Here is a 23803-nt window from a genome sequence, read left to right as displayed (position 1 = left end):
CACCGCACACCCCACGTTGGCAGCCCAGGAAGGCGGGGCTCCTACAGCCAGGGCGGCTGCAAGAACCAGGCTTCTGCTCTCGAGGAGAAATGCTCTCAGGACGGGCAGGTGGCATTGTTTGGGAATGAGTGCGTCTCGGTGTCTGGTCCCGGGCAGAGGTGAGGACATGCAGGTAAAGGGCAAGGTGGCTGAACTCAGGAGGTCCGCCTGTCTGGGGGCTCTGCCCACTCACAGGAAGAGGGAGAGACGGAGGCAGGGCAGGGGCCATGGCGCAGCAGAGGACAGCCCAGCCCGGATTCGGAGGAAGCAGCTCGGAGAAGCAGAGAGCCCGGGGCAGGTAACAAGATCACAGAAAGCACAGGTCAGGGGCCACGTGACCGAGCCCATCACAGGATCACTGCCGGTTCAAATCCATCCCCGCAGCTGTTCCATCGCTTGGCCCTTGACTATGTAGACAGCTTATCTCCACGGGCCTCTTTTCTCTTTGGTTATTACATAATTTTCCTATTATTACATACTTTACCCCCAGTATGTCATTTTAACGTAATGGGTTAAAAATTATATGTTAACCCCTGGCCGGTTTGGCTCAGCAGCTGGAGCATCAGCCCTCAGACTGAAGAGTCACCGGTTCGATTCCGGTCAAGGGCACGTACCTCGGTTGTGGTTCGATCCCTGACCCTGGTGGGGGTCGTGCGGGAAGCAACCAGTGGATGTGTCTCTCTCACATTGATGTTTCTCTCTCTCTCTCCCTCCCTTCCACTCTATCTAAAAATCAATGGAAAAATATCCTCAAGTGAGGATTAAAAATAAAATGATACATTGAATGGTGAATCAGCACAGAGACATAGCTGAGTAAAATGACAAAGTAAATGAACAAAGCAGCATAATATAAGGTCTATTTTAAATTTTTGTGAATGTTCATGGAGAATTACACTTCGATTTCGCCTTTTCATCTTTGAGAACCAGAAACTCTGGTTTCTAGACGTAGATTTTCCCTAAAGATGCAGTTTGACGACAAACTAATTACATTAAGAAAGTTTCTTTCAACATTAGCTCTCATCATCTATACAATGAGGGCGTGGTAAACTTTTGGTTTCTTTCAGTTTTATAGAGCAACGCCTTTTAGTTTGTTACATGTAAACGCTTGTTTATCCTACTTGTACAAAGGACTTTTCAAGAAAGGTATGACTGCAGAATTACTGGACGCGATTGCCCTTTGGATATTTAAACACATTGGTGAGGGAGAGGTCACATGATAATAATCATTTTGAATTGAAGCAGAGACTCACTTGCGTCTTGCTCACATTTGTTGAACAAGAGAAAGAGAAGACACTTATGTCCTTTATTTATTTATTTATTTTCCTTTATTCATTTTAGAGAGAGAGGAAGGGAGAGGGAGAGAGAGAAACATCGATGAGAGAGAACATCGACTGACTGCCCCCTGCATGCCCCCCACTGGGGATCTGGCCCACAGCCTGGGCATGTGCCCTGACCGGGAATCAAACTGGAGACCTCTTGGTGCAGGGGACCAAGCTCAACCACTGAGCCACACGGGCTGGGCCACTTACGTGCTTTATGAAGAAAATGGCTTTTGAAGTCTCAGTAGAATTTTGCAGGCTGACCCCCACTTCCTGGTGTCTCTGGCAAACCGGAGAAAGTGCTGCTTGGGATAAAGTGTCCCTCGAGAGTTCGCTTCCTGCTTGGCCGGGTATGGCACCTGTGCTACCTGCTAATCTACACGTCACAGGACTACTGAGACCCAGCCAATAAAACGCAGCCGTACAGCCCTCGCCGAGTCCCCGCAGTAGAAGGGCTGTGTGCCAAGGTGGCGAGGCCCGTCTTTCCGGTCTGTTCGTGAGGCCTCGGGCATGAGAGGGTAGAGTGACTCAAATGTGAAGGCTTTTTAAAATTTTCTTCCTGCTTCCACAGGCTGGAAGTCATTTTGCCAGCGGGCTTGCTGGGGTCGGCTGTTCCTAACTCAACAGCAGGCCACCTGATTTAAAACCTCCCACCTCCACGCGGGGGCCTCTCCTCGTGACTCCACGCGTATGTGATTTAAGAATTCACACCTGCTGCCCTGGCCAGTTTGGCTCAGCGGTTAGAGCGTCGGCCTGTGGTCCGGAGAGACCCGGGTCAGTTCCCGCTAAGGGCACGTACTTCGGTTGCAGTTTGTCCCCGGCCCTGGTTGGTCGTGTGGGTGGCAGCCACTCCATGTGTCCCTTTCACATCGATGTTTCTCTCTCTCTCTCCCTCCCACTCTATCTGTACAAAAAATGGAAAAATATCCTCGGGTGAGGATAAAAAAAAAAGAATTCACACCTGCTGATTTCAAGGGGGCATACAAGGCGTGGATTTTGAAAATCACCGAGGGGAGCCAGTGGCTTTATTGGTGCCACCACGGATGAAGCATTAACAGGGTCTCATTGGTACGTTCTCGAGTAACGACAGTGGGCACGCGGTATAATCGCCGTGCACCGCACTGATGTCACGCGTTTCTGATCCAGAATCCAACCCAGAGGGAAGCGAAGGGAGACCCAGGATGTGGCCACGCAGCCGTCAGAGCAAGCAGTCTGTCCAGCGATGCAGGGGGTCCCCCCAGTCGCGGACTCCCAGGCTGAGTCATGGGTCCAGAGGCCTCCTTCCCCTCTGGCCCAGCTCAGCTCCTGCCCACAGACTCACGAGGCAGCAGCACAAGGCCGGGGCTGTGCCCAGTGATGGAAGGCGGGAGGGGAAGACAGTTCTTTCCGCCAATGAAGCACATTCCCACCAAACTAACACCTTGGTCCGTCTCAGGGAGCTGCTCTGTGCCTCCCAGAGAAGATGACACACAGAGGGGGTCTCCCCAGATCCCGGCTGGCTTCTCGGGCCTGTGACATCAGAAACAGTGGCAGGGATGACAGAATGTCCCTACTTGAAGCCCAGGAGAAGGCTCAGTGCTTATTTATGTCAACCCTGTCCTTATGCACAACAGGAAGGAATGGGCAGGGGTCAAATAGTGTGGAATTCGAATCTGTTTTCCATTCCAAGGACCTTCTGCTGGAATCATATCTTTGGAGCTGGTATTTCACTGAGTGTGATTTGCTGTTATGAAGCATTTTCCTTTTTCTCCCTAGAGTTGAGCAGATACAGAGACACGTATGTTTTGTCTGGTTATTTTCTTGTATTCTAAGAGTACAGCACTCGGCACACAGGAGTGTGTTTTGATCATTTTTCTGTATCAGGATTAGGGTTGCTTAGAGGGGTTACTAATTAGGCTATTTTTTGTGTTTTTCCCCTTTATTGATTTGAGAGAGAGAGGAAGAGAGAGGGAGCGAGAGATAGAAACATCCATGGAAGAGAACACCGACTGGCCACCTCCTGCATGCCCCCCACTGGGGATCAGGCCCACAACCTGGGCCTGTGTCCTGACTGGGGTTCGAACCGGCGACCTCTTGGTGCAGGGTCGATGCTCAACCACTGAGCCTCACCGGCCGGACTAGTTGGACTGTTAATGGCACATTAGATGCTCTGATGCTTCCTTCAGTACATTCTGACGTCACTGCTAATTGGTGTGAGCAGTTGCCATACAATGGGGATGTTTTTATTTATGGGAGTCTCTGGTGGGTGGGGTTAGGAGATTCTTTTCCAGGCAGTGACACAGGGTTACACGCACTCCACCCTGTTTCGTGTGGCCCAGGTGAGGCTTCTCAAAAGTCCGGGGAGGAAACTGGACTTCTCTGATTACAAGTCAGCTGGTGGTACTCTGCGTCTGATCTTTCTTCTTCACGCCAAGGACTCTTTGAAGTTTCCCGATGTCTGGCAGATTGCGGGACACAGAGAAAGATGAGCTGGGAGACGCTGGTCAGAGGTAAGAGCATATGACCCTATAATTTTGGGTAAATCACCTGTGTGGTGGGGGGACCAGGATATCTTTGCTGTATTGTCTTTGAGAATTTTGCCATGTTTTTTTCACTAAAAGTTTAGGAGCAAAAGAAAAAAATATCATTTCCCACTTGAATGTTATAAGTATTTGGATATATTCAGATTTGGTAATGGAGGTGTTAAGAGTGATCTCAGGCCTTTTGTCTTCAAACTGGAAGACTAGTTTGTCTGTTTTTGTTTTTGTTTTAAGATTTTATTGATTTTTAGAGAGAGAGGAAGGGACAAGGGGAGAGAGGGAAACATCGATGTGAGAGAGAAACATTATATCAGCTGCACGACCCCTACTAGGAATCGAACCAGAAACCCAGACATGTGCCCTGACCTGCAATCAAACTGGCAACCTCTAGGTGCACCGGACGACACCCATCCCATTAAGAGAGAACTCAAACTCCATAGGCTATGAGATGTGAAAGCAACTCAGAGGGGCACAATTTCAAGAAAGATTTTTCTCCCAAAACTTCTCCTCTACTTTCTCCATTTTAAAAGTGCCCTCTCTGTCATTTTGAAGATCTTAGCGTTGGATTCAAATTTATGATATTGCTGCTAAGTATAAAAAGAATAATATGCATGGAGATTGTCCTTCTAAAATACACTGCCTAGGTTGATACTAAAAGGCAGACCCTGCTAAAATATTTTCAAGATGGTTGTCTAAGGACTTCAAGAACTTGGACTTGCTAAATACTTTATATTTATTTATATCAATAAATACATACATATATAAATCTTTATTTATATAAAGTTTCTTGTTTCCATAACAAGTGAAGGTGGTGATATTATTAATAAATTTCACCCAAGAACAATAATAGGCAATGCAGAGTTGGATGCTGGGAAATACCTGACTTGGATTTATGCCAAGTACAACCCATGAGAGGCGGTGTCTAAAACCTCATTTCTCACTTAATTGTTTGGAACGCAAAATCTTCGTAGAAATTTGTGAAGCCCCCGGCCCACACGAGTCTAATTCAGTTATACTGAACTTGATGCATTGTTAATGGTATTACTTAAAAACACCATCCTATGGTTTATAATAGTATTTCCTTTGCCACCCTCGGAAGGGGGAGGGGAGGGGGAGGGGAGGGGAGGTGCTCCTGGGTGTCAGCTCTTCATCTCTGTCTGAGCCATGTTTCCACATGGATACATTGCATCTTCAGGGGATCCGTGTCTCACTGAAGGCCCTGCGTTGGATTTCCCCCACACAGCTGATGTACGAGGATGTATGAGTCAAGGGTTCTTTCTTTTTTGGAAGAGAACTAATTATAGAGAAAAGAGAAGTTCAAGACGCTGGAGGAGAAGTGGTTTTGGGTTCACAGAATTTTTTTTTTTCCAAGTCTCTGCAGTGCGGTAACTTCTTGGGTAGAAACAAGTTTTATTTGGGGGAAAAAAGTATGTGTGGTACAGTTTGCCTAATTGTGAAACCGAAATCCACAGAATAATTTCTGAAAAGGTCAGACAAACTGTGTAGCACTTGTAACCTTGAACACCCTGGTGTCACGGTGACAGACAGGTACTTATTCCCATTCTGCAAATGTGGGAACCGAGAAACCGAAGTCAAGCGTCTCACCCAAAGTCACGCTATGATCACACGTTACTCTGAAGTGTACATTTTCTGTTTCCTCATTCTGTCCTGTCCCCGGTGTAGACCGCGGGCCGGGCTTTGCAATACACCAGGTTGTGTTTCCCAAGTAACACCCACCTTTGGCGAGAACATTGAGAACGGGTGGGACTGAGTTTCCTTTTGGGCTCTTGAGCCTCAATTCTGTGCTGAATTCCTGAAGCTCCTCATTTGACTTTGACGTGTCGTGACTCACCCTTTTCATGCCGCCTGTGGTTTCCTCGCCTCTTGCGTTGTTTTTTTTTGAGAATCTTGTTGGAAGCAACCCCGGCTTGGGTGACAAACACGGTGTCCATGCATCAGGGGTGGTGACTGTTAGTGGGAGAAGCCTCCAGAAGGTGTCTGTGGAAGTGCCCAGCCCTGGACGATCCCTGGAAGGTTCTTCAGGAGACTCTTCCTCCATGTCTTCTCCGGGGATCCCCGGGATGAAGGAGCAGAGAGAGAGGCCTGTCAGGTGGTCGACGGCGGCAGGTGAATCTGCCATTGCTCCTGGCCGAGCTCACGGCCTCTCCCTCCGGAAAGAGCTGGTCAAAGCATCTGTCATCGCAGTTATGACAAGTCCCAGGCCTGCCCACAACCTGCCCACCTCCTCCCGCTGCTCTGAACAGGTTGGCTATTTGGAGTAGCCCCTGGGCCTGTTTCTTCAGCGGGCTCCCCAGAAGGCCTTCCATGCCACCTGCCACTGTGTGTCTCAAAACTCAGTCCCCGCTTGCAGGCAAGTGGCCCCTGACCTGTGGCCACCCGAGTGGCCTGTTCGGCAGGTGCACGTGGGTGGGCGTTCCTGAGTGAGCAGGGGGCGGCCCAGGTTTCACACCGGGGTCCCCAGGCCATGGCTGGAGGGGCGAGGGGGGCCTGGCGGCCAAGGGGCAGCCGAAATGGCAGGAACCGCCCCGCAGGCGCGCCGGGGACAGCGCGGCGCCTGGGCGTGGGGACCCGGCCCCGCGCGGAGAACGCGGCCGCCCAGTAGGAATTCGGGGCCGGGGCGCGGGGGGTGGGGGCCGCTGCGCGGTCAGGTGCCAGGTGCGCCCGCCCCGCCCCTCGCCCCGCCCACTTCCTGGTCGGCGGCGGCGGCGCAGGAACTCAGGCCCCGGGCGGCGGGGACACGGGCCGCGCCCGCTGCTGTCACAGAGGCCGCGGCCGGGCGGGCGGGCGCGCGGCGACATGGGCACCTGGGCGCTGTAGCCGCCGCTGCCCCGCGCGACCCCAGCGCACGGACATGTGACCATGGACAGCAGGACGCGGTGAGTGCGGGCGCTAGGCCGCGGGCCTGGCCACCACCGGCGGGCGCCCAGTGGCCGCTGCGTCCTGCCGGGCCGGGGCCCCGCCCGGGGCCGAGCCCTTCCCCGCGGTTCCGAGTGGGTCTCCTGCAGGGCTTCTCTCCTCCCGCCCGGCCTGCAGCGCGCCCGGGTCTGCGCAGGGAGCCGGCAAAGCGGCATCCACTTAGATAGTATGTTCACGGGCTGGTTTGAGCCTGCAGCTGTGGGTGGTTTTCTCCAGGACCTCAGGAGGTCGAAAGCGATTTCAGCTGGTGTGAGGATTCGGTTTCCTGTTTGCTCTCTCTCTCTCTCTCTCTCTCTCTCTCTCTCTCTCTCTCTCGAAAGTTACTTGGCAAAGAATTCCTTCCCTCTTGCCTTACCACCCCTTTCTCACTACCCCCCCCCCCAGCTTTAAAATAATGAATATCGTGTATAATTCTATTACTGTGGGAGGCTTCTTCCATTTCTCAGTGTAAGGTCGGCAGTATTTAATTCTTACACCTATGAAACCTTCCAAGGCATGCGAGGAGAATTCTGTAATTTAAAATGATTTCCTGCAGTGTTTTGACATCGTGGGGGCGGGGTGAGTGATTGAAGAAGTGTACTTTTGACATTAGGTGGATTATGAAGGAGGAGGTCACCTGAGTCAGATTGTCACCATTGAAAGAAGTTGACAGTAGGAGGGCTGAGGAAGTGTATTTACTTGCAAATTAATTTATATGACTTGTCACTTCCTGTTTCTAGATTCCTGTCTTGTAATACCATTTAAAAAGAAAAAGAATGTTTCTTTAGAAGCTCTAAGTGGCCCTGGGGACGGTCGTGAAGGAAGTGTAGGTTTGAACTAGCCAGTGTGCAAAGGCTTGAAGGTCTCCTTACCAGGAAAAACTGAAATACAGGAACACTTTGGTCACGTGGACGCTGTGGTATCAGACTTGAATCTTTTATCTTCTGGAAGAAAGAGATGAAAACAGAACTCTGTTTTGAAAAAGAAACACAGGGTCTCAAGAGATTTCAGTTCACTTTCGGAAACTGAGCCAATGGATAGATTGAACGTATGAGACGTTGGTACGAAGTTGATGTTCTCTGAATGAGGCGGGGCAGCCAGGCGGTTCCTAGTGGGAACATCCAGTGTGTAATTTCCCCAACAATAATGGGCATGAGACAAGGCTTTTTTTGTTGGCCTTGGAGTCTGTGTCTGGTCTGCCACTTGGAACAAGCTGAAGTAGAGTAATTACATCTCAAGAGAAGCATGTGCAAAGCGTTGCATGTAAGGAGCATCATGGATGTTTCCCGGGGCTCTGGGAGGGGGCAGGTGCAACCACGTTATTCATCATTCACACTTATATTGTGAGTCCTGGGAGGAAGGGCGGAGAACCTGCCCTCAGCTCTGTAGGCAGGACAGGTGGCCATGCCCGGCTTGCCTTTAGCCTCCGGACCACGAAGACGGCGCTTTCCATTTCTCATCACGTACCTCTTTATAAAGCACCTCCAGATGTATGACTTAATTTATAAGCCTCACAGTTATTCCGTGATGAGTTCCATGTTCTGCCTGGCTCTCTCAAGTTGCTGAGCCAGAGTAAAAAAAACAAAAAAACAACCACCCTGTATTTCTGCTGCACTGTGGTTGTATAGTTACATGGCGTCTATGGAGACAAGAACAAGATTTGTTTTCAGAGGGATGAAAATACCGGCTTTATAGGGATGCTTATTTACGCCATAGGAACTGAGTATAACAAAGTTCTTTTTCGTTTAGGGAAAACCCAGAAAGAACCTTTGACTTGGTGTTGAACGTGAAATGTCACGCCTCTGAAAATGAAGGTACGTGTGTGTTTTGTCAATTCTTAAAATGGTCGAGTCTGTCAAAACAACTGTCCATGCTGCGGATGCCTGGGACAGAAGCGTCTAGGGTAATAATTCTAAATGCACCTACTGTCCCAAGTTGTTGGGAATAAAATAGACGCTAGGTCTTGGCCCCGAGCTCGTAGAAATCACGACTGTCACCCGTGCAGCTTAAATTTCAGGTGTGTGTGCCATTTACATGCGGCCTTACCATTGGTTGATGATGCTTTGGTGGAAGGGGACACCTCTTCATTTTCTTTCATTCGACTTCGGAAAGCTAGCTCCTTTCTTAGTCAGTAGAATTCTCCGCCAGTGCAGTGGGAGCCACGCCGATTTCCTTCTGATGTTTCCGGAGTGGCCCTTCCTGGTGGACGGATGTCCCCGGCCAGCGCTTGCGGAGGGAGGTGAACAGCGGTGTGACTTACTGGGAAGGGTTTCGCTGTAGGTGTACAGCTTCCCAAAAGATGAGAACACGTGGGTGGTTTTGTCCGTCTTTCCCCTCTTGTCATCTGTGTGGGGGGGGTGGGGGCAGGTGTGGGGGGAAAGAATGCCGCTGTCTTCCTGCTGTCCCTGTCCACGTGTCCTTGTGCAGTGTAGTCACGGCTGTGGCGGCGTGACTCCCCAGCACGCCGCTGCAGTGTGGGTCTGTGGGGGTGAGCTGCCATTCCTGGTGGAAAGCCGGCGGACACACTTAGCTTCAGAAACTGGCCGGCAATTATAGGCTTTTTTTGTTTCTTCTTCTTCTTTTTTTAAGCAATTGTATGCTCTTAAGCAATTTGGAGCTGCACACCTTAAAATAGAGGAGCCCCGCCCAGCTGTGGCGAAGTGGGCATGAGTAATTTTAGGTGGGAAGTCACACCTAGCCCCGACTCCGCCAGCCGGGCCTGCGGCACCTCTGCCCAATGGGCCAGTGGCAGCGCAGGTTTGTGCCAGGGGAGGGGTGAGGGCAGGTGTAGGGAGCTTCTTCCGACTCACAAGGTTAGCTCTGCTGTCCTCTGTGCACTACAGTGTCCACTTGCATGCTTTCGGGGCCTGGCCAGCTTCTCTCTGATGGCTCAAATCCCCCATTTTTGTCCAGCTCCGGCGTAAATCTGGTCTCTGGTGCGTGATGGTCTGATCAATCCTCGAAACGCCTGCCACTTTGTTAGCTCGGGAGCCTGGAGCGGTACTCACGGGGGTGTGTGTTTGTAAACGGGGCCCAGTTCCTTTGGAAAAGACGATTTCTCTCCGATTGTATTGTTTCCGTTTTCATTTTCTTCCTAAGAGCAAAGTCTTTTCTGTTGTTTAAAATATATCACAGAATAATCGTATTTCTTTTTTTTTTCAAATGAAGTTGAAAAATAGTCTATCTGTTCTCTTCTCTTTGGAAGCAACAGTGTGTACGCTGCACATGTGTAGCAGGGAGTGAAGTTAATTGCAGTTAACCCAACTCACTCAAATGCAGTTTATTTTTGTTTTTTTATCCTCACCCAAGGACATTTTTGCATTTATCTTCAGATAGAGTGGGAGGGAGAGAGGTGTGAAGAGAGAGAGAGAAACATTGATGTGAAAGAGACACATTGGCTGCCACCCACACGACCCCAACCGGGGCCAGGGACAAACTGCAACCGACATACATGCCCTTAGCGGGGAACCGAACCCGGGACTCTCTGGTCCGTGGGCCAACGCTCTAACCGCTGAGCCAAATCGGCCAGGGCTCCAAAGCATTTTAAATGGGTAGATCTGTTGGAGAACAGTACTGCTTTGGCTGAGAAGCTTTTAGTCTCATTTTTAACCTTGACCGAAGTAGATCGCAGGTCATCACCCTGAGTCCAACACGCTCGGTTCTCAGAGAAAGAGATCATCACTCCTTTTAAGCATATTCCTTCTGCCACGGCTGTCCATTTTAATTTCTGTTAGTCTACAGACATCCATCTGAAATCCATAACTACGTATCGTTTTCATCTTTCCCTGTTTATCAATGAGAAACAGATTATAAAGTGAGCAAGCACAAGTAATCACTACGAGGGGAAACCAGTGCGTGGAAGCACATGACGAGTGTTCGGTTGCCCGAGCCACACGGCTGTCTCCCCTTCAGCTCTCGGGCGCCGCTGTGTGTGGGCCCGGGTTATACTGCAGCGAAGGGGACACGGCTTTGTTTCTCAATCCAGAGGCGTTCTTCCATGTGGTGAGAATGGTTCCATTGAAGTAGAAAGACAAGAGCGAAATACATTATAGCAAAGTCTGTTTTCTTGGAAACAATGTTACAACTCGGCACCCAGGGGTGACTTTGTTGCTTTAGAAGACAAACTTCCAATACGCACGTAATGAGCCCAAACAGAACTACACTGCCGCTCAAACGATCACAATGGAAAAGGGGCCGAAGTCTAACTGGAGCCACAGAGCTTCATGTTAGGAGGCTCTGGGACTGATCTCCAAGGACAAAGACAGCAAACAGGAAATGGTCCTGGACAGTGGAGAGAAGCCCACCGAAGAGGAGGGGAGGCGGTGTGTCCTGAAGGGGCGGGGCCGCCAGCCTCTGTCCACAGGCACGCCCCAGCAGCCGAGCCCTGTGGCACACGCTACCTGGATTCTCTCGTCTCTTGCCTTGGACTCATCACCCTCCTAAAGACATCAGACGCCTCCCCCAGAACCATCTAGGGCTTCAGGGGGTGAGTGGGCTGGAAGTTCAGAGACCCTGGCTTCAACGCATACCCCGGGAGAGACTGGGAACCGATCCGGTCTTGCTGGTGATCTGTGAAGCCCTGCTCGTAGCCTTCAAAGACGGACCACAGGGCGGCTGCAGCCTAGGTCAGGGTCTTGCAGGACAGGGGCACACTTCATAGGGAGCCCGAAAGCCACCCTCGAGCGCCGAGGGAGAGCCCCGGACAGCCTCTCTAGTGGTGAGTGCGTGCTGAAACCATCGTGATAAGAAGACCCAGCTGCCTTCGGGGACACCCGCTCCGTGTCTGCAGCAGGGAGCTTGTGACTTTGCGTGGGGACTGAGTGGTTTACTCCTTCCTCACTCCCTTCCCGTCTTCTAGGAGCAAGTTTGTCCAGTTCGATTTGCCCACTTTTATTATCCTCCTGCCCTTTCGCTGCTCATGTCGAAACCACTGCTTAGAAACATCATCTGTATTTCTATTCTTTTAAAAATCCTCACCCAAGGATATTTTTTTGTTTATCTTCAGATAGAGTGGGAGGGAGGGAGGGGGAGAGAGAGAGAGGAACATCGATGTGAGAGAGACACATCAACTGGTTGCCTCCTGCACGACCCCGACCAGGGCTGGGGACCGAACCACAACCGAGGTACGTGCCCTTGACCGGAATCGAACCCAAGAGTCGTTGGTCCTTGGGCCGACGCTCTAACCATTGAGCAACTGGCCAGGGCTCGTCATCTGTATTTCAACAGTTTATCCAGCCCGCTGACGTTGGAAATGCAATAATCGGTTCAAATAAACGGGGGGCCTCTCAGAAGCTCTCAGTGAGTCCACGTCCCCGTGTATTCTGTGAACAAGGCTGGCTGGCAGCCAATTGTGAAGATTTTTTAAAAGCTAAACTCAACCACGTAAAAAGTGTTCACAACTTTTCTTCTTTTGATTGTACTTAAATAGTATGAACATGACCCTGGATGGTTTGGCTCAGTGGACAGAGTGTCGGCCCATGGACCAAAGAGTCTCAGGTTCGATTCTGGTCAAGGGCACATACCTCGGTTGCGGTTCAGTCCCCGGTCCTGGTTGGGGGTTGTGCGGGAGGCAACCAGTCGATGTGTCCCTCTCACATCGAGGTTTCTCTCCCTCCCATCTTTCTCCCTCCTTCCCACTCTATCTGAAAATCAATGGAAAAATATCCTCGAGTGAGGATTAAAAAAAAAAAAATGAACATGACTAATACATGTAAAAATATGAGTTATATTTTTTTTGTATTTTAAAAAGTAAATGCTACTATATAACTACACTTTTATGTCAAATTGAGAGTTTGATGTTTGTAAATGTTTATTTTTTACTTTGGTACATATTAAAAGGGAAAATGTTCAGAAATCATTAAAGTTACTAGAATATTCCTATTTAACTGTCAATAAAACCTATCTATTTAGCTCTGGCTAGGTTGCTTCTCAGTGGTTGGAGAACAGTCCTGATACGCTAAGGCTGCGGGTTTGATCCCCAGTCAGGACACATACAAGAATCAACCAATGAATGCGTGAGCAAGTGCAACAGCAAATCGATGTTTCTCCCCCCCCCCCATCTCCCTCCACCTTCCTCTCTCTCTCTCAAATCAGTGAAAAAATAAATAAAATTAAAAACCTATTTAAATAAAAATCTGATACATCAGTTTGTGTAAAGCAGCGGTTCTCAACCTGGGGATTGTGACCCCTTTGGGGGTCAAATGACTCTGTCACGGGTCACCTAAGACCATTGGAAAACACGTATTTCCGATGGCGATTCATAACAGTAGCAAAATTACAGTAATGAAGTAGCCACAAAAATAATTTTATGGTTGGGGGTCACCACAACGTGAGGAGCTGTATTAAAGGGTCGTGGCGTCAGGAAGGTGGAGAACCTCTGGTTTAAAGGAACCTGGATGATGCTCTTATGTAGCAATAGACATGAAAAACAGAATGTACGAAGTAGGGTGCTTTAGGGCACAGACATGAAGTCTGTTTAGATGATGAGGAGGCTCGCTGGCTAGTTCTTCGAAGAGGAGGGCTGGAGGAGGTCATGGAAGACCCTGGTTCGTCCTGCGTCTCGACCCTGCGTCCGCAGCCAAGTGTCACTGACAGGCCCAGATTTCTGCAGCTCCAGTGTGGCTGTCAGGGAAGCCAACTCTCTGCTTCTCGTGGCCAGGAAGTTTCCTCCCCAGGACCCCCGAACCTTGGATCCCAGGGACCCAAGTTGGACTGGGCCTGCTCATTCCTGAAGTAATCGTTGGTGTTGCAGTCAAGGGATTTGTGGGAAAGTGATCACGACCGATTTAGTCAACACCTGGCTAGGATTCGATGTTGAGAAATCTTTGCATTTCTCACAATATAGGTTTATTACTTTTTGCAACGACTGCTGGATCCTGTAGAAGATACAGAGCTCAGAGCCCACTTGGTTTGTGCTATGATCGGTAACATTGTATTAAGATACTTGCCACGTCCTCTTGTTCACTTTTGAATAGAAACAGTTTAGCTTCTTTCATTTATCCTGAATAGTTTAGGTCATAAGTATCTTCAGAGATCAGTGATTGTTAACTAAGTGTCAGCGAGTGATTTGTGGTAGTATCAGTTGTTGAAATACAACTCCATCCAGCCCTTGCACAGTGATCATCTCCGTCCAAGCTCTTTGGACTCATGTCAGAGGCAATACTTTGAACTCTGGGAAATGTTTTCATATAGGGCTGCACATAGTTAAAAATAGCCGTGGGGGGAGGGGGGGCTGCTCCAGCGTGTGTCCTGTTTGTTGGTAGAATTTTACGTAGAATTGGTTCTGGTGGTCTTCGGTGGGCTGGCTGGAACGTCTTCACGTGGGTGTTTCCTGGCATGACAACTTCCAGACGCTTCTGTTCCAAGTACCCAACAGGGACGTGCCGACATCTAGAGCATAATGCTCCTCCTGGTGGGTGTCCAAGCTCGAGGCCGTTGTCACTGTGCTCTCTGCTGTCTGTTATTTCCCAGCAGCCAGGGACTGCGGCCAGCACTGTGGCCTGTCCTCAGGCTGATAACAGAACTTGTTGTCCCCGTACCGCCCCGACTTTCCCAGATGATTCAGGACTTCAGAGAAACGAGAGGTCACTTTTCCTCCGTGGAAGCCGTGGCCACCCCATCCGCTTCCTCGTCTGCACTGGTGGACGGCTCCTCCCGCATCCCAGCGGCAACTCTTAGCAGCCCTCGGAGCCGCGCGTGCCTCTGCCTGTTCTACAGGGACTCGTTGTTGAAGAGACAGGAAATGTGTGTCTTCTTTTGGTGTATCAGAAGCTGAAGCACAGAGCAAGGAAGAAATTTGCCCAGATGCCCTGGCCGGTTTGGCTCAGCAGTTAGAGCGTCGGCCCTTGGACCAGAGAGACCCGGGTTTGGTTCCCACTAAGGGCACGTACCTCGGTTGCGGTTTGTCCCTGGACTGGGGCTGGGGTTGTGTGGGTGGCAGCTAGTTGGTGTGTCTCTCTCACATTGATGTCTCTCTCTCTCTCTCTTCCTCCCCCTTTCCCTCCTGCTCTATCTGAAGATAAATGCAAAAAAAAAAAAAAAAAAATGTCCTTGGGTGAGGATAAAAAAAAAAATTTGCCCAGTGGTCTGGCCCCAGAGCCTGGATTTTAATCTGTTGCTTTTAAGTAGATCTAATTTATTTTTAAAATATGTTTTTATTGGATTTTTCCTTTTTGGAGAGGGAGGAAGAGAGAGTTAGAAACATTGATCGCTGTCTCCTGCACGCCCCCCCGTTGGGATAGAGCCCAAAACTCGGACATGTGCCCTGACCGGGAATCAAACCAGACCTCTCAGTCCCTGGGGCGATGCTCTAACCACTGGGAACACCGTCTGGGCCTGGCTCTATTTCTTCACTCCATTGATCTGTTGCCCCTTCTAACCTCGCACACGCTCAGTATAGGCTCTTTATGATTATGTGAGGGAATATTAGAGAACAAGCTGTAGGGGCTACAGGTATTTTTAAAAAACAAAAACAACAGGAATACAGTGTGTTCCCTGAAATTAATGAAGTGAATATAATTCCATGTAAAATAATAACAGGGCTTTTCCCTCGTGGTTATTGGCTCTGGCTCGGGAGGTCCCCTTCCCCCACCGCTCCTGTTTTAGGATTTCCATCTCCATATTTAGTGACTCTGGGAGCGACCAGATCTGGTTATTTATGAGTAGTTTTCAGCACCTCTTTAGCAAATCTTGTTTTCTTTGTTCCTTTCTCTTGAGCGAGAATAATTTCTCCGGAGAGCAGATCCCTCTTCGCTACCAGCTTTGCCTCCCGTGTCAGCCGAGCATCAGGAGTGCCCACCTCTCCGATCGCTAGCTTGTGTGAGCAGTTCAGCTGCCTCTTACTCTTTTCTTACATCAGAACCTTAGGCCCGCGGACCCTAACTTAGCATCCGCCGCGCCCCGTGCAGAAAGGTGCCCACCCTGAATCAGCCTGCGTTTAGCGCGTACTGTGCCCTCACGGAGACGTCGGTACAGTACCACGCGGACAGAGACGTGTCTGAGTGTCTGTTCGCCCTGCTTCAGGGGCAGAATCTGCCCTGACTTATTCCTTCGTGTCTGGAAGGGAAGACTGAGCACGGTTTCTGGCATGTCCGGTGAATACTCACAGGATGCATGGAAGAAATCGGGCCCTCGCGGAGTGAAGCTTGATCAAGTCCCTTCACAGAGCGCTGCCCGTGGAGACGCGATCTCGAGCATGTCTGTGCAGCCACGGCAGGGACATTAGACACCAAGGACCACGTGTCCCTGGACTGGGCTGTTGAGAGACGCCCTCCGCTCCCCAGTCAGGTCCCACATCTCTCCTCTCATCTCACAAGACTTCCTGGTATGTGTTAGGAGGCTGCCTTCAGGCCCTTGTACACCCACCCCCGCATCCCCTACACCAGTGACACCCTGACATTTAGAAAGTAGAGCTTTGGTGAATCACACCTGCAATGAAGTGGTTTTGGACACTTTGCATATATTGCCCAACGTGGAAAAACAATCTGTGAGCACAGCTCGGTTACCGCGTCCTGGCTTTAGTTCTCTGTTCATTCAAGAAGCCTTTGTGCCTCCCGGTCCGTCCACGCACCTCGGGGACATCAGAGGAATCTGGACTGAAAGAACTCACTGTGTGCCGTAGGTTGCTGAAGTAGACAGCACGTTTATTTTCTCATGCTTGCCAACTTGGGTCAAACCGGAACGTGGTTCTTCGGAACCGTATCTTTGGAATGTGCTGGTGTTGTTTTACGTAGAAAATATTGGGGTTTGGCTAGCACACCTCCTTCCCAGAGCTTCCTGCAGTGGAGGGAGCAAGCCCAGTTTCAACGTTCAATAGCTGTTGATTATTACCTGGTGAGGGTCGCTGCGGACTTTCTGTTTCCTAACGGTGCATGAGAACCTGTCTCACCAGGTGCCTTTACTGGTCACGTGATCTTTGTTTGTGCTGCTTGGATCCAAGGTGACCTCTGGGTTTTCCAGGTTAGTGACCCCACCCCCTGCTCATTACGTGTGGCAGGTGTGCCTGGCTGCTGCTTCTGCTACCCTGCATTGTCCTCTCCACCTGTTGCTGTCCTCTGCTGAGTGGCCACAGTGCCACCAGGCTCTTTCTCGGAACTTCCTTGTTTTCTTGATTTTTAAGGTAATATGTTCCTGATATGCTTTTGAGAAGATTCTCTTGTTTGCAGGACTTTTCTTTCTTTCTTTTTGGTATGTGCCCCTAGCGGGAACTGAACCCGGGACATTCTGGTCCACAGGCCGATGCTCCAACCACTGAGCCAAACCGGCCAGGGCTGCAGGACTTTCTTAGGCTCCAATAACATTCTCCATTTCTTTCCCTCCAAGTTTTTAGTTTTGATTTGCAAGTTGGAGAACAGTAATTTACCTTTCAAAATATACATTTGGAAGCATAAAGACAATATGAGCCATAGGCGTTTTGGGGAGACTTGAAGTCGGCAGACCTGGTGTCGGATAAGAGCAGGTCTGTTCCCAACAATTCCAAAAGGATCCTCTCTCCCTGGAAACACATTCCAATGTTTATCTTTAATTTCATCTATTTTTCTACTGGTACGTGCCCCTAGCGGGAACCGAACCTGGACTCTCTCTGGTCCGCAGGCAGACGCTCCAACCGCCGAGCAAACCGGCCAGGGCGCCAACATTTAACTTTTAACATCCTTTTCCCCTTTCTAGCTCTTAGGCTTATGCTAAAGAAATATTGTGGAACCTGGGAAAGTTTGTTTTTTTTTTGTAAACATTTTTTATTAGAGCTAGAAAGCATTCATGATAGCTTGGAGACTCCTTAACTACCGCGGTGTTCCCTGTGCGGTTAGCTTGAATCACTTCCTCTCCTTGTACTTATCTGGGGCATGGTCAGACTCTTAGTGTTCGTAAATTAAGGGTCAGTGGATTGAGCCCAGGTGGACATTTACGTCCTCTTGTTTCACATGTACCTGTAGGTCAGGCATTGGCCTCCTGGGGGAGCTTCCCAGATGTGTCCCGAGTGGGTTTTTTGAGGGTTTTAGGAGGTTAGCAGCGCTTGGGGTCCCACTGCAGAAGAGATCAGTAAAGTAACCGAGCGGGAGGGGTCCTGAAAGAGCGGCTCGTACTGCGGGGGAGGAGAGCCCCTGGAGCCCTGTGCCCTCATCCTGGGGGCCATCGACATCGGCACCCAGCTGCCCCGGGACAGGGGCCTGGAGGCTCTCCCCCCGAGCCCCGCCCAAGCACACTGGCTTCCATGTCACCCTGTTCTTGCTCCTCAGATAGCGCTTTCTCGAAGTAGGTGGCGTTCCTTATCGTATTTATTTGATTAAGGTTATGCAGAGTGATTTGTGAGCGACTGATAGCAGATGCCCAGAGAGCTCTTTAATTGTAACGAAAGCCTTGGAGACACAGATTCACGCAGAAGATGCGGTCTGCTGTCGTGGAAAGACCTCTGAACCAAGGATTGCATGAACTCTGCCAGTTCCCAATTAGGTCCGTCATCCCCCATCTATACTGATACTCTGTGATTTGTGATGAAGCGCTTTAGTAAGTGTATGTACAGCATATGAATTTCATCAAGACGTTTGTTTGTGTATAAGTTAATGAAATCAAGCATGAAGGTCACAGAGCTTTATTGATTCATTTCTTTCCTCTGGTCGGGCTTCCAGTTGGATGTTGCATAGAAATCGTAATGAAATACTTTATTTAGTACTTACAGTGTCCCGGCTAGTCACTGGGCTGTAGGAGGTAGGACTGGGGTTTGAACCTGCTTCTCTGATTCTACAGCCTGAACTCTGTGCCCTTACACCGTGCCGCCTTTAACATGTGTCCTCTCTTTGTAACAGTGTTGAACTATTTCGCAGCAAGTTTAGAAACCCACCCTTTTAGAAAACCTCAGATTCTAGGCTTGAGCAGAGCGGTTGTGATAGAATGTTGATTTTGAACAGACGGGAAGAAGAGCGTCAACACCATGGGGCACACTCAGCTGTCTCCTTCATTCAGTGACCACCTTCGAGGGCCAGTCACCAGTTAGGCACCACTGAAAAGCAGTTGATGACATCCTCAGAGAGGGAGTGTCCATACAAATCAGGGATTGTACTAGTGTACAGCCCAAATGCCCATCAGTAGATGAGTCGGGGGGAAAGCTGTGGTACATGTACACAAGGGAATACTATGCAGCTGTAAAAAAGAAGGATCTCTTACTCTTTGAGACGACATGGAGGGACCTGGAGAGTATTATGCTAACTGAAATAAGCCAGTCAGAAAAAGACAAATACCACATGACCTCACTTATATGTGGAATCTAATGAACAAAATAAACTGATGAACGTATTCAATATCTTGTGTGAATAACTAAGAGTAAAGAATATATTGTGCCTGGCTGGTGTGGCTCAGTGGTTGAGCACTGACCCATGCACCAAGAGGTCTCCAGTTTGATTCCTGGTCAGGGCACATGCCCAGGTTGTGGGCCCGATCCCTAGTGGGTGGCATGCAGGAGGTGGCCAGTCAATGTTCTCTCTCATCGATATTTCTGTCTCTCTCTCCCTCTTTTTTTTTTTTATTAGTAAAGAAAAAAAAAAAGAATATATTGCTTTTGGTATACATATTTATATATAATGAAGATGACCAGGAAGTACTCTTACTTCCAGTGTGACCTCGGCAGGGCGTTGACCGATTTTATTCTGTTTCCTCTGAGCCTAACACGATGTTAGGCCCTAAGTAGGCGCCCAGTGAATATTTGCAGAATTGTTGAAGCACCGTTTTCAAAGTACTGAGATAGGATTTGAAGAGTGGGGATAGGAAATGTGGAGGGTATTGAGAGTTTAATCCTCTTTGTGCCGTTGCTCTCTTTAAAAATGCAACAGGTTTTTGAGGAGGTGGAATTTGTGAAAGAGAAGCTGAGAGAGAAGCTGCTGAGTCTTCATCCTCTGGCTGCCTGCCTGCCTTCTGGTGGTTACATTCTCCCTTGAACTTGGTCTCTATCACTCTGACTTCTTCTAACCCCTAGTTGTAGGGCTTTGAGGACAAGCACCTTTGTTTGGATCACTTGTAGACTTTTGGAGGGTGTCTTCAGGTGGGTGGTGTTCAATCATTACTTAAGTTGTGCTCTCTTATGAAAGAGGAACTCGCGAAAGGCCGTGCTGCATCGCCCAACACCTACTTTAGATTTTAATAATATATTCAAAAGCTTTAATGTAAAGAACTTAGATTTTTATCATCACAAGTAATAGGTGCTTTATTTTAAAAAAAAAACACAACTTTTTTTTTAAAGGACTGTTGATAAACCACAGACTCAGTAACTTCGTCAAAAACCGGTGAAGATCAGATAGAGCCCTTTCCTCTCACTTCCTCCTTCTTTATCATTTGAATCTGACGACGGAGCATCGAGCTACCAGCTCGGTGCATCCGACAGCCTTGTGCAAACAGGCGTCCCGAAATCGGTCGTTTCAGAAACCATCTCGTCTGGTTCCGGTAGCGCCACCGCCTCTCAGGACACGTGCTCAGCTTTCGCTTCGAGCCTTAGCGTTGAGCAGTCCTTGAACTGTTAGCTCGTACAATGTAAACTAACCGTGTTTACGAATTTGTGCAGAAAACACTGGTTGGAATGGAAGCAGTGACACATATTCAGATATGGTCAAATCCACCGGGACACTGGGAGTTGGTGTCTGCGCAGTACAAGTATTTGCTGATTGTTGAGGGTTTCTTGGATAGATTTGTATGGAATTGGTTCAGAAAAGATTCTTAAGTGGCTTTTAAATATATATATATATATATATATATATATATATATATATGTGTATTTTGGATGATGTTTAGAAGGGAAAGTTGTGCAATATTTGGGGATTCTTTTTCAAGGTCTTGGTCATCGTGACTCTTAAGTTACAGTCTTTTCTCTTGAATAATTATAAACAATGAATTAGGTTAATTTATTTGATTGTTTAGAAAATAATGTGTTATCTCTTTTTATTTTGTTTCTGTTACTCCAGAGGGCATGTCTGTCTTTCAGAGTTGTAGTTTGGATATGAGATGTGTGATTTTGGTGATGAATACCTGCAGAGGAATTATTGACAAAAAGGGGCAACATAGTCTCATCAAGATTATGTGTTGGTTGGGTTTGCTGTGTAGAGGTTTTGACATGTTCTAGAAGAAATAGTAAGCTGAGAATTATGTACAAAAATACTAGTTTCCAATTTTTTTTTTTTTATCCTCACCCGAGGACATTTTTTTATTTTTTGTTCAGATAGAGTGGGGGGGAGAGAGAGGGGAAGAGAGAAACATCGATGTGAAAGGTACACATCGAGTGGCTGCCACCCACATGACCCAACCAGGCCTGGGGACAAACTGCAACTGAGGTACGTGCCCTTAGCAGGAACCTAATCCAGGTTTTGCTGGACTGCAGGCCGACGTTCTAACCACTGAGCAAAACCGGCCAGGGCTAGTTTCCGAATTTTTAATGGTTGCTGCAGGGCTTGGCAAAAGTAGATTTACAGTAGTCAGTACAAGAAACAAAGTTTATTCTTGTACTATTACTTATTATTGTATTATTTTTCATGTGAACAACTGTAAGTCTACTTTTGTCAACCCCGGTATTGTGTTTATTACTGATGATGTTTACTCTAAAAATCAAAATATTAAAAGGGAATACTAGATGAAAGTCACACTTTTAATTGTAAACATTTGTTATAGCTATAGCTTAATCATCGAAGACATAATGAATCTACAGTGTAACTGGTCGTATGTGACATTGCCCTAAATTTGGCCTTTGAGTATGATGTCGCTGTCGAGAATTCTTTATAAAACCATTACAAAATCCATGTACTTACAGTTTACTCAGTTTGGGAATTTATAAAATCTATTTTTACAGAATATATTTTTATTGATTTTTCAGAGAGAGGAAGGGAGAGAGAGATAGAAACATTGATGTGAGTGATACATCTATCGGCTGCCTCCTGCACGCCCCCTACTGGGATCGAGCCAACAACCCGGCACATGACCTGACCAGGAACCAGTGACCTCTCGGCACCTGGGACGACACTCAGCCAACGGAGCCCCAATGGCCAGGGCTAGTGCTCTCTTTTATTTTTATTTTATTTTATTTTATTTTATTTTATTTTATTTTTTATTGATTACTTTTTGGTACAGATGTTTCTCCTCTAGTGCTCTCTTTTGAAGAATAAAGGCCCATCGGCTGTTAAAAAAAGATCTCAAAATACTGAGGCTGACGTGATGTGGGAGTTGAGAAGCAAGGGGTGTGTCCGGAGGGCGCTGTTCTGTGACGTCACCCGGCTTCCGTGCTCTCACCGCGTGCCCTGGTGGTGCTTAGAAGACAGAACGATCACTGTTACCCTCCTCGCCGGAGCCGGGTCACTGCTCTGTCCAGGGCCAAACCCACAGGTGGGCGAGAGGAATAGTTCAGGTGAGAAATGTCCTCCAAGGCCCAGAAGGGCAAAATGGAATACATCACTCTCCTTGGTAAAAACTCAGCCACATGCAAAACTGCATAAGGGAGGGGCAGTGTCTAGTGCCCATGGAGGAGGAGAACGGACGTAGCAGATCCCTTAGTGGCCACTTGTGCCTGTGCTGAATCGGCATCTTTTACAATTGCAGGATCTCTCTCCTACGTATATATCCATACATATCCCGTCAGAAAATCCCTTCCTCATCCTTCCTGTTACCTTTTCAGAACTGTGAATGGTAAAAAACCTCCTGCTATTAATGGAAATTTAGAAAATAAGGCAATACCTATATCAGGAAATATAAATCACTCATAGTGCCATATTGTAGAAATGACCATTGTTGACAGTGTTGAGTGTTTCCTTTGTATCTTTGAATATACGTGTTCCATTGATTTCTAAGGGTGCTGGTCAACTGGTTGTCTCTTTTTTTCACCCTTTCACTGTGGCCTAATTAATCAATCAAAAGATGTTTAATGGAGGATGCAACAGACCTATTCAATCCTGTTTTATACTTTTCTGTTTCCTCAAACATTGTTTTGACACTTTGTTACCATTCTGTGTGTGTGTGTTTCCTACAGAAGTTGGAATGAAAGGTGGAACACGTCCAGCCAGTCCTTGCCTGTGCCCTTTGTCCCAGTCTTCATTTGAAAGGGTTTCGTGTGCCAAGCTCAGGTGTTCACGTGCCTTGAAAGACTGAGGGGCCTACCCCTCCAGTCGGACATCTGTTATGTATCAGCATCGATTCTCCCCACCCCCGAGAGTAAATGTATTTCTTTTGTTAAGCTTGTTGGGCATGACCTCTAGAAGTTGTCAGTCTAATCAGCATTATCGGTTTAAAAAAAACACATTTATATGGCTCCTAAAATTTGGGGAATCAGTTGATATTGCTGTAGGATCTGTAACAGAAGGGATGCATCCCAGAATACTTCGTACTGAGGTTGTAAACCTGCCTCATTAACCGTCATCCATTTGTAGTCTTTTGAACTGTTTGATTATTCCACAGTTTCTTCTAGTTTTTAAATTATTAATGTCGTATTAATGTCATGGACAATTTTGAAAAACATAAAAAGATTTTTCATACCCAAAACATAAAAACATCTGTTTTTGTGCATCCTCTTTCAGATTTCAATATGCGCTTACTTAATGTGGTTGTAATCATGTGTAATATAATTTTTACGTAATAATTTTCAATCTTGGTTGCTACCATGGATATGAATAATAAGATTATGTATATTTTAGAAACCACAGTTCTCCCCAAGCCATTGTAAATATTCATGAGTTCACCCATAACTTAACATGCTTGAGAGAATTCTTTTATTGCCATGGTATGGCCAAATATAAATGTGTCTGATGTGTTTAATATTTACAGGCTTAAGAATTTTACAAATAATTTTAATACGTATGATTTGGTTCATGTATTCTTATACTTCTGTTCCTAAATTTTAATCAAATACATGCTTGGTGGTGTACTGTTTCTCCTTTGTTCAACATTAAAAACTTGTAAGATAAATAAGTACTGTGAAATATGAAAAGATATGTTTTTCTATTCACTTAATGCATTTTGACCCATCCCTCCGTTATAAATACAGTAGTGAAA

The 23803-nt window shown here is 47.7% G+C and overlaps 1 protein-coding gene across 7 annotated transcripts in view; it reads left to right on the top strand.

The window, feature by feature from the left end:
* Positions 1–3776: 3776 nt before the first annotated feature.
* DENND1B (DENN domain containing 1B) overlaps positions 3777–23803 on the top strand; it is a 135098-nt gene continuing 115071 nt past the window's right edge. For 4 of the 7 annotated variants that reach the window (XM_036277337.1, XM_036277339.1, XM_036277334.1 and 1 more), the window contains exons 1-2: positions 3777–3847; positions 8543–8607. In XM_036277337.1, the coding sequence (XP_036133230.1) occupies positions 3792–3847; positions 8543–8607 (121 nt within the window). In that variant the 5' untranslated portion in view covers positions 3777–3791. Of the gene's footprint in view, positions 3848–6685; positions 6775–8542; positions 8608–23803 lie in introns of those variants that run through there. The other 3 variants (XM_036277338.1, XM_036277336.1, XM_036277335.1) reach the window with 1 other exon arrangement.

Source organism: Molossus molossus, unplaced genomic scaffold (assembly GCF_014108415.1).
Source record: "Molossus molossus isolate mMolMol1 unplaced genomic scaffold, mMolMol1.p scaffold_m16_p_23, whole genome shotgun sequence".
Classification (NCBI taxonomy): domain Eukaryota; kingdom Metazoa; phylum Chordata; class Mammalia; order Chiroptera; family Molossidae; genus Molossus; species Molossus molossus.
Note: the sequence above shows the minus strand (reverse complement) of the source record. Positions and strands in the feature narration are given on the sequence as shown.